The sequence below is a fragment of the Dama dama genome, chromosome 18, assembly GCF_033118175.1.
Source record: "Dama dama isolate Ldn47 chromosome 18, ASM3311817v1, whole genome shotgun sequence".
Classification (NCBI taxonomy): domain Eukaryota; kingdom Metazoa; phylum Chordata; class Mammalia; order Artiodactyla; family Cervidae; genus Dama; species Dama dama.
Window position 1 is genome coordinate 58,008,925 of NC_083698.1, and position 13,368 is coordinate 58,022,292.

The 13,368-nt window shown below is 35.1% G+C and overlaps 1 protein-coding gene across 4 annotated transcripts in view; it reads right to left on the bottom strand.

The window, feature by feature from the left end:
- Positions 1-13,368, bottom strand: part of ANLN (anillin, actin binding protein) — a 57,707-nt gene that overhangs the window by 12,068 nt on the left and 32,271 nt on the right. For 2 of the 4 annotated variants that reach the window (XM_061165369.1, XM_061165368.1), the window contains exons 16-22: positions 12,357-12,405; positions 12,208-12,264; positions 11,354-11,392; positions 10,913-10,934; positions 9,878-9,981; positions 9,077-9,130; positions 661-747 (exon numbers count right to left, since the gene is read on the bottom strand). In XM_061165369.1, the coding sequence (XP_061021352.1) occupies positions 661-747; positions 9,077-9,130; positions 9,878-9,981; positions 10,913-10,934; positions 11,354-11,392; positions 12,208-12,264; positions 12,357-12,405 (412 nt within the window). The remainder of the gene's footprint in view (positions 1-660; positions 748-9,076; positions 9,131-9,877; positions 9,982-10,912; positions 10,935-11,353; positions 11,393-12,207; positions 12,265-12,356; positions 12,406-13,368) is intronic. The other 2 variants (XM_061165370.1, XM_061165371.1) reach the window with 2 other exon arrangements.

Consider the following 13,368-nt stretch of genomic DNA (forward strand, 5'->3'; position numbering starts at 1 on the left):
ATTTGATGTTAGTCCTCTGCTTAAAATCCTCTAAGAGCACCCCACTGGTTTCATGACAAAGTCATTAAAAGGCTTTCAAACACTTGGTCTCATGTCTCTGAAATACACTTTTTCCCGCCCTAATCACTTGCCTCACTGCCCTCCCTCCACACACACATTCTGACTCTAAATGTGTCACTATCTAAATACCTGCCGCTATCTAGATGTGTCATGTTTTTCTCTGGTAGGGGTGAGAGAGGGAAGAGGCCTCCAGCCCATGGTACGTGCTTTTCCTTCATCTGGAGCACATCTCCCTCCTCTCTGCCCCTGGCTGCCAGTTTACAAGTTACTTCCAGTAGCTTCCGGTAAGCCCTCCCACACATACCTAAGACGTGGTGTTCCACCAGCTCGCACCCACGCTCTCTATGCTTTCTCCCATTGCAGTACTACATTGTATTTCTTCCTATTAAACTATAAGTTTCTGTGTGGAGGGATTACTTTTTGCGGCCCATTACATTCCAACACCAACACAGTGACAGGCATATAGTGGTAGGTCATGTAACATATCTTTACTGAACCAGTTAATTGCTTAGTCACACAGACTTTCATTCCTATGGGAAACCAAGTCTATACTTCAAAAGATGGAAAAAATATATACATAGATCCAGTGATGTTACTTACTAGAAAACCTCTTTCTTCCACACTTGAATTCACCTGACACTTTATTTTTAAATAAATATGACCTTCCAAAGGAGATAAAAAGGGCACCTGTGAGGAAAGAAAGCAAATTATTTGTAAAAGTTTTTCTTGATAAAACATGTTTAAATCATGAATAGCATGAATAGGGAATATTATGCCTTGAAAACACGGTATTTTCTAAAGCAGGAATATAAAGTAGGTGGCCAAAAAGCCACTGGTTCCTCAGCAACAAATGCTTCTGAAGAATAAATTCATTCAACATAGAGCCTGATTAAAAACAGAACCCTAAGTCCCAAGTTAATGTGATAAAGAAAACACAGATTTAAGAAGACAATACATGTGTTTATCCATTCTCTATCAACAGAACATACTTGATAGAAGATGGGATAAACCAACTGGCATATTTAAACAGTATAATATTATTCAGCAATAAAGAACAGTGAACTGCAGAATGGAAAAGTTAATCCTCAAATTCACATGGAACTGCAAGAGGCCCCAAATAACCAAAACAATCTTCAAACTGTACTTCCCAATTTCAAATCCAAAGCTACAGTAACCAGAACAGTGTGACAATAGCATAAGGATAGACATACAGACCATAGGAATAGAAATGAGAGTCCAGAAATAAACCCACACATTGATAAACCCAGATTGATTTTCAACAAGGGTACCAAAACCATTCAATGAAGAAAGAGCAGTATTTTCAACAAATGGTGCTGGGGAAACTGGACAGCCACATGCGAAAGAGTGAGGTTGGATCCCTACCTCATGTCACATACAAAAATTAACTCAAAATGGATCAATACCTAAATATAAGGGCAAAAGCCATACAATTCTTAGAAGAAAAATAGATGACTAAATCTTCAGTGACTGTGGATTTGGCAGTGGTTCTCAAATATAATACCAAAAGCCATGACCAACAAAAGAATAAATAGACAAACTTCATCAAAATGAAAATCTTCAGTATGAGGGTTCCTCAAAATATTAAAAACAGAACTATCATAAAATAAATCAACCCCACTTCTCAGAATTTATCCAGAAGAATCAAAATACACATTGCCAACAAACACATGAAAAAATGTTCAACATCAATAGTCATTAGGTAAGAAGGGAGGCTCAAGAGGAAGGGGATATATGTATACTTACAACCGATTCAGGTTGTTGTACAACAGAAACCAACACAATATCGTAAAGCAATTATCCTCCAATTAAAATTTTTTTAATTGTTTTAAAAAATAGTCAATAGGTAATAATTGTTAGCTTGATGATGATGCCAACATTACTGGTGATGATGAGGATAAGGATGAATATTTTAACGGAAATCTCATCTTGCCATCGTGTCCAGAACCATTTAGTGAGGAATGAGTAAAAAGGAATCTGATTCTTTCACTGGAAGCACAATTGCTTTGAACCAAAATAAACATAAGCTAAATTACAAAACCAACAAGTTATTGAATACAGAATTTTTTATTGCTTATTTTAAAGTTGAATCATTCTGTACCCATAAAGTTTTTTCTTATTCTTTAGAGACAAATATGTTTCCAACATTTATAATCCTAAAACTCATGCTACAGCTTTAACCATGCTATGGTTGAATTATGTCCCCTTCTCCATCCATCCCTTATCAAAATCACATGTTGAAGTTCTGACTCCCCATACCACAAAATGTGACTATATTTGGAGATAGGGCCTTTAAAGAGGTCACTAAGGTTAAATTATAGTTCATTAGGAGGGACTCTAATCCAATATGATTGTGTCCTTATAAAAAGAGAAGATTTAGACACACAGAGAAAAGACCATGTGAAAGACACCTAAGACAGCTATCTACAAGCTAAGGAGAGAGGGTTTAGGAAAAACCCACCACCCTCCTCAAAGCCTTGATTTTGGACTTCTAGTCGGCAGAACTGTAAAAAATAAACTGCTTCTTAAGCAAAAAAAAAAAAAAAAAAAAAGAATTGACCCCAAGTAACAAAATATCATCTCAGCTCCACTACTGATTACACTAAGAGAAAAAAAGGGTAATATCATCACCTACTTCAGACTCTACTGCCTTTTAATAACATAACATCTAGCCTACAGTTCAAAAGTTTTACAAGACATGAAAAAGCAGGAAAAGGTGGCCTTTAATCAAAAGAAAACAAATCCTGTCAATAGCAGGTCCACAGATGATCTAGATGTTAGAATTGTAAGACAAGGAAATTTATACTTTGTTATGGAATTTAGAGGAAAAGAAGGACAAAAATGGATGAGAAAAGGGAGAATTTTGATAGAAATGGAAACTCTAAAGAATATCCAAAAAAAAAAAAAAAATCCCAATGGGAATTTTAGAATAAGAAAAAAGTTGAAATTGAATAGGCTTTCATTGGATAGGCTTTACAGGAAACTGGGCACATTAGAAAAAAAGACATGAACTCAAAGACTGGTAAATAGAAATGATCCAAAATGAAACACAAAGGAAAAAACAATTAAATTTTTTTTAAAAAGTGGGCTATAGATCTGTAGGAACATTATCAAGAGTCCAACATACAATTTAACTGGAGTCCTAGAAAGAATAAAAAACAGGGCAGAAGAAATATTTGATGAGATAATGGCTAAGAATTTGCCAAAACTTATAAAACATGAACTAGATAGAGCTCCATAAAGTTCATCAAGTTAGTATGAAAAAGAAATGACCCAGGACGGGGGAGCCCTGTCATCAAGTGTCTTCTGCCAAACAATCCAGTCAACATATGTGTATGTATTGATGACTTTTTGTGTGTCATGCACTGGGCTGGGAGCATCCTGCTGAATATGAGAAAGCTTCCTTACAGGACTTCTTGTCTAGTGGAGGTGTGGGCTGAATGAACTTCCCTAAGCCTAGAGAAGAGGAACGCAGGGTGTGCCCAGAATTGAGGCCTCTCATTGTGTACATGCAGACCCACACAGACACACCTAGAGACACATTTCTGCACAAAACTCAGAGGTAGGAGAGAGGCTGTGTTCATATTTACACTTGTCTGCAGAAGCATGCACTTCCCTGTTGTGTGAATGCACTCAAAAGCACATATGGGTGCCTCGACTGGATTTTCATTTCCACTCTGTCTTCTTGCATCCTAGACTGAGTGTAGGGCAGTGGGCTTGTGCAAGGGTGTGAGATTGGGGGACTTACTTGGTGGCCCAGTGGTTAAGAGTCTGCACTTCCAATGCAGGGGGCACAGGTTTGATCCTGGGTCAGGGAACTAAGAGCCCACATGCCATGTGGTGCAGCCAAAAAATTAAAAAAAAAAAAAAAAGGAGGATGTGAGATTGGGAGCCTGGTCTCTGTAGAATGAAGCCTACCCAGCATTTTGCCTTCCTGTGCTTTGCTGATCTTTCAGTCAGTTATTCGTTGTTTTTTTATTAAATACGTTTTTTAAAAAAACTATTTATTTATATTTATTTTTGATTACACTGGCTCTTTGTTCCTGTACATGGGCTTTCTCTAGTTGTGGCAAGAGGGGGCTACTCTTGCGGTGTGTGGGCTAAAAAAAAAAGAAAAAGAAATGACCCAGTATGACAAAGAAAACCATACCTAGGCAGATAAGGGTCAAACTGTCTCAAATTTTAAAAATTTTAAATATTAACAGTGGAAAAGGGGAATTCCCTAGCAGTCCAGTGGTTAAGACTTGATGCTTTCACTGCTGGGAGCCCAGGTTTGATCCCTGGTCAGGAAACTAAGATTCCACAAGCTGCACTGGCACAGACAAAAAAATAAAAACAGGATTTTCTTAGTTGTCCAGTGATTAAGAATTTGCCTGCCAATGGGGGGACAGGGATTCAATCCCCTTGGGGGAGATTCCACATGCCTCAGGGCAACTAAGCATGTAAGCCGCAACTACAGAGCCCATGTGCCATAACTACTAAAGCCCACACAGCTACAGCCCATGCTCCGTAACAAGAGAAGCCACTGCAACAAGAAGCCTACGCACTGTAATGAAGAGTGTCCCCTGCTTGCCGCAACTAGAGAAAGCCTGTGAGCAGCAATGGAGACCCACCAGAGCCAAATAAATTAAAATAAAGATAATAAGAATTTTAAAAAACAGAAAAGATATAAGACTGATGGCTGACTGCTGATCAGAAACAAAGTCAGAAAACAATAAAATGGCAACTTTAAAAGAATGGGTAAAAGGAAAAAACCTGTCAGCCTAGCAGTCCTTCAGAAATGAAGACAATGTAAAGAAAGACATTTTTAGATAAACAAAAGTTAGAGAATTCATTTCCAGTAGACTTGTGCTATAACGAAATTAAAAAACAAAAAAATCTTCTTCCTAAGAAGGCAATAATCCCACATGAACGTCTGACTCTATGAAAGGAATGAATAACATAATAACTGGTAAATACAAATGACAATACTTTTAAATTTCCTTTAAAAAGTGATTGAAAAAATAAGTGCATTGGGGTTTATATCAAGGGTAGAAGTAAAATATAACGGGATGGACAAATGCAAGGTTCTAACAGTTGCAAGGTACATAAAGTGTAACTGTATTTCAAGGTAGACTGCAGTGTGACAGTAATAGGCTAAAGATGCATATTGTAATTCTCATTAATAACTGAAAAACAATACAGGGAGTTACAGCTAAAAAGCCAACAGAAAAGAAAAATGATAACCAAAATACTCAGAAGCAATCAAGAGAGGAAAAACAAATGAACAAAGAACAGCTGTGACACAGCAAAAAAGCACCAGTAGACAATACATAAATGGGCATGATTATGTTTCAATACTTTAGTTACAAAAACAGGCTGCTGAACTTTAGTTAATAATATGTCAATATCAGTTCATTAATTGTGATAAAAGTAACTTTTGTCAAAAAAAAAAAAAAAAGGCCAAAAGCCACATTTAGCCTGTAGTGTAAATATGCCTGCTTTGTAGTAGACTAAACCCAACCCTATCAGTATTGCATTAAATATAAATGTATCAGACACTCTAATAAAAAGACAAAAAAATGTTTCACAATAACAAAACATGACCATAAAATGTGCTTATGAGACATAAATGTGACATATATGAACATAGACAAGTTAAGAATAAAAAATGGAAAAAGAGGAGATTCCTCAGTGGTCCAGGGGTTAGGCTCCACACTTCCACTGCAGGGGGCATGGGTTTGATCCCTGGTTGGGGAACTAAGACCCCACGTGCCACATGTTATGGCCAGGAAAAATAAAAAAGAATGGAAAAAGATATACCATACAAACACTAATCATAAGAAAGCTGATGTAATTCTATTAATAACAAACAAAATAGACCTTAAAGATGACTATCAGAGAGATAAAGTGTTAACAATTCATCAAGAAGATATGATAATCTTAAGTATCTATGTACCCAATAGCATAGCTTTAAAAAACATGAAGCATAAATTGACAAAACAAAAACTAAGTGCCTAAATTGAGACTCTGTTGCTCTTAATGCTTGGAAGTTTGAGGGATTGATATTTTCTTCCAAATAAAATCACGCTTTCTATCTTGTATGAAAATATTCACATAAATATTTTAAATAAACCATTCTCACCAGTATATTAATATTTAGCGAGGAGAGCTCAGGCCAAAAGTATCTTTTAAATAATAAAAGAGCTTAAGTATATGTGGTAATTTAAAATAATTTTGAATTTAAATTAAAGATTACAAATACAAGAAAAATTCAATTGGAGAAATTGTGTCATTAGAATAAAATGGTAACATTCACATATTTAAAGTGATATTGACTCCTGGGTCAAGATAGAAAGGCGGATGATTAACTCTGTCATTCCTGCTGCCCAGTGAAAAAGAATGACACTGTGGTTGGAATAATCGTAGTTCAGTCTAAATTTGAAAGTTTTGACTGGAAGGTTAGTTTATAAAAATTTACTCCTCCACCCTAATAAAGATAAGCCAAAGGGAGAATTCTTGACCAAAAAGTATAGATTTCAACAGACTAATTTCATAAAATAAACTTTCAACTTTCTGAACTTCAACGACATCTGTAATGTAATTCTACAATGCTAATCAGGGTCAAGACGTCATATGCCTCATTAACTGCATTTGTTATAAATTCCCTTACCATTTTCTTTTCCATATTTTCAGTGTTAAGCTCTTAGCCTCTCAATGCTAATTAACAGAATTCTACCATTTAGCCAAGAGAGTGCTCCTGTAAAAAGAATCTCAGAAAGATGAGAAAAAAATGTGAAAAGTAGACAATATTCTTGGTGAGAAGCTTGTCCTGAGGTGAACTGAGAATATTCACAAACGTCAATGTTACTACACCCTGTCAAGTGTGGAGACATGTCAAAATGTGTGATCATATTCTGTTTTCTGTTTAATAAAAAGGGTCTTTTAAAATTATCAACACCTCAAGGATTATTATTAAGAGGTGTAAAATGTACTCTACAATCAGAGTTACTTTGTAATTTTTTATACACCGAGATACTCCTGAGTAAGAATAATTATACCTGTTAATAATCACACCAGGCCAACAGGTATAAACCAGGATAGCTTCGGACACACCAGAATACCTAATCACTCTTTGTACAACTTCAAAATTCTACAATGCTAGTCAGTTGTTCTACTTCACAGTTTTTTGTCCTGATACTATTTAAACTGACATCTCTATTTCCTGGAAGGAACATATATCTATGAGATTTCTTTAAGTCAGAAGATGAATTGTGGGATATCTTTCTCCCTTTATCCATAAAAGTACAGTAAAACCTATGACTACTCTGGATTCTCTATTAAAGAAAGGATCTGAAAGTGTGCCTCATTGAGATTCATAATTTAAATTCCAGAATGCCAGTCTCTACACCAGATATCTATAACCTCAAATAAGAAAAATGAAGTTGCTCAGTCGTGTCTGACTCTTTGCAACCCCATGGACTGTAGACCACGAGGCTCCTCCAACTGTGGGATTTTCTAGGCAAGAATACTGGAGCGAGTTGCCATTTCCTTCTCCAGGGGATCTTCCCCACCCAGAGATCGAACCCTGGTCTCCCACGTTACAGGCAGACACTTTACCAACTGAGCCACCAGGGAATTCATTATTAGTACTATCCTATATCTGTAGAGTCAACAGTCTGGCTAACTTCAGAAGAAACTGCATTCTGAAGGGGATCTCAAAGACAACACTGTGACTTGTCATTACTGGTCAAAACAACATTAAAATAAGCAAACGCTCCCTTGCACTGACGGTCTCTGGAAGCGCACAGAAGGCTTGTTTGCTCTCTCAAAGTTAATCAAATAGGGTTACTATGTGTATACAGAAGGTCATCCATTTTCCCCACCAATTTAAAAAACATCTAAACTTAACTATCTCATTCTCCTACATCAACTATAAGATATTAGAACAAATATTTCCTCCCCCTGCCACTCAAAAAAGCACATTTGTGACAAATTTTACACCTAAATTGTACTGTATTTAACTCAGGAAGAGACTTCACAGTTTTGAACACAAATCAATTAAATTGAGTGATTTTACACTCAGGTCATGTGGTAGAATACTTTAGATATAATTTCAAAACAAATCATTAAGAGAATAAACACATCACAATTTATTTCTGTGTGACACTAAAATGGCAGTGAAAAAAATTTTTAGAGAGCAGTCTATATTTAACATATGTCACTGAAATCTTTTTCATTTTAGAGATTAATGAAACTGTACATACATAGAAATTGGCTTTGTGACAACATTGAGTAAAGACTACAGTTCATAGAACTCCAGTTACATTTACCTAATTTGCAAATCTTGTTTGAAGAACTTTAAATAAAATAAAAAAGACTATCCAGTATTTTGCAAATTAGCATTTCCATATACACCCACAAAATGCTTGCAATTGATCTTCACAGGGATATTAAAAATTCTAAAAGAAAAACACCTTATAAAGTATATGATTATATTTATATAATTTTAGCATTAAATGAATTTGAATTTTAAATAAATAAACAGCATCACCTACATAGCAACATACCTATCAGCCAATTAAGACCATAAAAGTTTTCTACTTTTACTTAAAACATCACCAATAGGCCTTTCAGTAGATAGGAAGTCAACAATATTGAGTAAATTTTAGTTTTAGAATAGTTATTAAATTTGGCATTTTGGTACCTGGAAAATCAATGTTGAAGTGACCACAGAATCTTAAAGAATTGTAACATGAAAAAAAATACAGGAGAAAAGCCCAAATACCAAACATGCATGAAAAAAAACTAGAAAACTTTTAAAGAAAGGCTTAAAGAATTATGAGAGTAAAGAAAAAGATGCCCAAGGGTCTAAGTAAAGAATAATTTACATAATGTCCTTAATTATTCAAAATAACCAAGAAGACATGAGAGTGGTTAGTAAAACAAAAACATAAGGGCCAAAAATTAAGGACCAATTTTTAAGCTCATTAGTTTCAAGCAAAGAAAATGTAGCAACCTTTTCCTGGAACATATAGCCCAGTAGCTCTCGCTCTTTTACATCATAATTTATCTAAAACAAACAAAATAAAAGACAAAGAGAAAAAAAGACCCAGAATCACTCATTTTGTTAATCTAGCTGAATTACTAAATTAAAAGTTACATGAATTTTTTTTTAAACATCTCTATATTCTGACCACGGAAATTTCTTATAGTATTTTTAAATAGTCTGTATTATACAGCAGGAGCCAAACCTAGGACTAAAGTTTGCCTCTACTTCTCTTACTAATTAAAATGGTCTTGTTTGCTATTAAAAGTTTAGTCCTTATAGTGTGGTAAAAAGCACTCAATAGTGATATTACAAAGATTTAAACTATGAAGTCTTAGATTTGGAGAGTAAAGTATGGGAAAGAAATCCCTTAGATTCATGAGTACTTTTCTAAGAAATTAACCTATCTTTCCCTGTTTTGTAAAACTAAATGTAAAAAATGTTAGTCATGCCAAAATATTGGTTTTTAAATGAGCAAGATACTGTTTTAAAACTGTAAGCTTAACATCTATATGCAAGAAGCAATATTTTCTTAGTCAGAATTGACATTTAGAATAAACCAACATAAACTGCTTTGAAGACTTAACTATTAAGATAAAGGGAGAAATACTTCCAACATCAAAAAACATATCATGCATATAAGGACCTATATCCAATTAACATACACAATTCTAAGAGCATATAACATTCAGCCAAAGATTTCAAATACTTGAAATGGGACATTTCCATTGACCTAACTTTTCTGTAAATAAATAAATAAATTTGGATTACCCTGTCCAGAGCAAATTTTGTGTTTCCTACTGAAGATAACGACAGAGTGTGAGATCCAACAAGGGCAAAGTTGCTGGTCCGCACAGCATTAAGACTGGCCATAACTAAAGAAAAACGGAAGGAAGTTTAGTTCAGAGTGACTTTGGTACTGTATAAAATAATAATTCCTCACCCCACCCTAATAGAATGAAATTAAATTGCCACAGAAAAAAAGAACAAAACTGCTTCATTTTCCTTTATTTCTAATATGGTGGCAGGGGAGGGGGACTAAAACATCAACATGTTTCCTAATGAAAGTAAACTGCTAAGTATTTATATTTAACTTAAATGAGGTACAAGCACTCCTTAACATTTGAGGCAGATGTTTTTAAAGATACAGAACCCAAAAATGTGTATGTAAAAAGCAACTTTCCTATAAAGGACACGAAAGGACTTTACTGCTATAGCCTAGGATGATATAACGAGCAGCAGGACTTTATCTGTGTGGTTCTTCTCAGCTATTCTCTTGTGCCAAGAAGCAGAGGTCTAAAGTCCAAAGATGAGGGAAACCAGCTCAACCCTAACCCTCTTTGGAAAATTTTGGCCTAATGCTACTCTGGAAAAGTCTTTCCTGGCTTACTGGCACCCCAACTCCCAGTGAACTAGAAAGATGTTTTTCTGACATGATACAATTGTCATGATCAGTACAGTTAAGAGAGTTAAACTGTACAGTGTGAACAGCACAAAATAAATCTACAGAACAAGAGCAGCTATGGTGAAGAGTAATGCTACTTGCTGCAGTTGTAAAGTGACTAGGTATCCTATGTGTAGTGCCTGCTAGAGTCTGAATAATGTGTAGTTTGGTGGCCTGTGGTAGTTTCTGACAGCAGGCTATTCTGGCTAGTAATCTTATAGGTTACTATAAACCATAAAAAAATATTATTCAAAGGAGACTAAGTAGATACTCATAAATCAAGAGGGTTACATGAATAAGTATTCAATTGCTTAGTTCTTTTTTCTTATTTGAGTGTTTCAAATAGTTCAAGATTCACTCACCTGAAGAATGAAGGGTGCTTTTCTAAAAAAAAAAAAAAAAGGCATGAAGAAGAACATGTTATTTTCTTTATATGATACAAAGATTTAAATAGTAAGTACAAAAGTTTAACACTGCAAGGACTATATTTCAGAAAACATTATTTTTTCCTTTTAGGATATTTTAAAGATTTCCAAAGCACTAAGGGTGTAGAAATGGTTAGTTTCAGTTACTCAGTTGTGTCCGACTCTTTATGACCCCATGGACTATAGCTCACCAGACTCGTCTACCTATGGAATCTCAAGGCAAGAATACTGGGGGGGGGGTGGGGGGGGTTAGCCTTTCCCTTCTCCAGAGGATCTTCCTGATCCAGGAATAGAACCCAGGTCTCCCAAATTAAGGGCAGGATATGTGGAAGGTGAAGATTTTTCAAGGAACTTCAACTTTTTGAAAATTCTACTTACAGAGGTTACCGATGTGAGAAGTCGCTTAGGAGTAATAGCCTAGAAAAAAGATAACTTAGTATATTTCCTATTTAACATTACGATTCAGAACTTTAACTAAACTTGAGATTCTCCCAAACAGAAAATAATTCTTTTAAATATCAATACATTTTGCCTGAGTTCTTTATTAAGGTTTTTCCCCATACTGTTATTCCTTTTTCATTAAAGTTAAATAAAATTCTTTTAAATGATCATTTAGAAAAAGAACAAAAGAGCAAAGGCTAGGAAGGACACAAACTAAGGAGTTTCTATTCCACATGCCTACAGCAATCACATCATTCTTAAGTATTGCTTAGAGGAGTTTGTAAGACAAAATTTCAGAGGAAAAGCTTGAGAAACTTTAAAGAGATTCTCTGGTGGCTCAGTCAGTAAAGAATTTGCCTGCAATGTGGGAGACCTGGGTTCGATCCCAGGGTTGGGAAGATCCCCTGAAGGAGCACATAACAACCCACTCCAGTATTCTTGCCTGGAGAATTCCATGGACAGAGGAACCTGGCGGGCTGCAGTCCATGAGGTCACAAAGAGTCAGACACAACTGAGCGACTAGGCACAGCACATTATAAAGTTAGTTGTCAAGTAGATACAGAGAAAATAGAATTTCTAGCCTGAGTGTATCAGTAGTTTATAATTAGGGTTATGGTCACTCACTGTAAGTTTACTCTCAGTATTCATATCTAATAAATGAAGTAACTAGAAATCTGAGGCATAAAAATGACCCAAGAGCCTGATAATTCTTTAAAACTATACATAATTTTAAACTGACATTATGTCTCGTACTCCTGGTTATATTTTTACTGGGTTTGTTTCATTCTCACCTTTGACTTGTATGCTTTTTTCTTCTTATCAGGGCCTGAGGGATCTTTCCTTTGTACCTACATACAAATTAAAGAAGAATTTAACTTAAAATCTGATTCTTTTAAGAAAAACACACCATTAGTAATTTTAGAAAGCTGTAACTGCTTACCAAGCTGTAAACTTCAATATTTATTTCAAAGTCATTGGATACATCTTGCCTGGAAAAATAAAAATATCAAATTATGCCATTAAAAATGATGCCATAAAATCAAAGAGGACACAAACAGATGGAGAAACATATCATGTTCATGGATTGGAAGAATCAATATTGTCAAAATGGCTATTCTACCCAAAGCAATCTATAGATTCAATGCAATCCCATAGAAAACCCTAAAGACTCTACCAGAAAATTACTAGAGCTAATCAATGAATATAGTAAAGTTGCAGGATATAAAATTAACACACAGAAATCCCTTGCATTCCTATATACTAACAATGAAAAAACAGAAAGAGAAATTAAGGAAACAATACCATTCACCATTGCAACAAAAAGAATAAAATACTTAGGAGTATATCTACCTAAAGAAACAAAAGACCTATACATAGAAAACTATAAAACACTGATGAAAGAAATCAAAGAGGACACAAACAGATGGAGAAACATACCATGCTCATGGATTGGAAGAATCAATATTGTCAAAATGGCTATTCTACCCAAAGCAATCTATAGATTCAATGCAATCCCTATCAAGCTACCAACGGTATTTTTCACAGAACTAGAACAAATAATTTCACAATTTGTATGGAAATACAAAAAACCTCGAATAGCCAAAGTAATCTTGAGAAAGAAGAATGGAACTGGAGGAATCAACCTGCCTGACTTCAGACTCTACTACAAAGCCACAGTCATCAAGACAGTATGGTACTGGCACAAAGACAGAAATATAGATCAATGGAACAGAATAGAAAGCCCAGAGATAAATCCACGAACCTATGGACACCTTATCTTTGACAAAGGAGGCAAGGATATACAATGGAAAAAAGACAACCTCTTTAACAAGTGGTGCTGGGAAAACTGGTCAACCACTTGTAAAAGAATGAAACTAGAACACTTTCTAACACCATACACAAAAATAAACTCAAAATGGACTAAAGATCTAAATGTAAGACCAGAAACTATA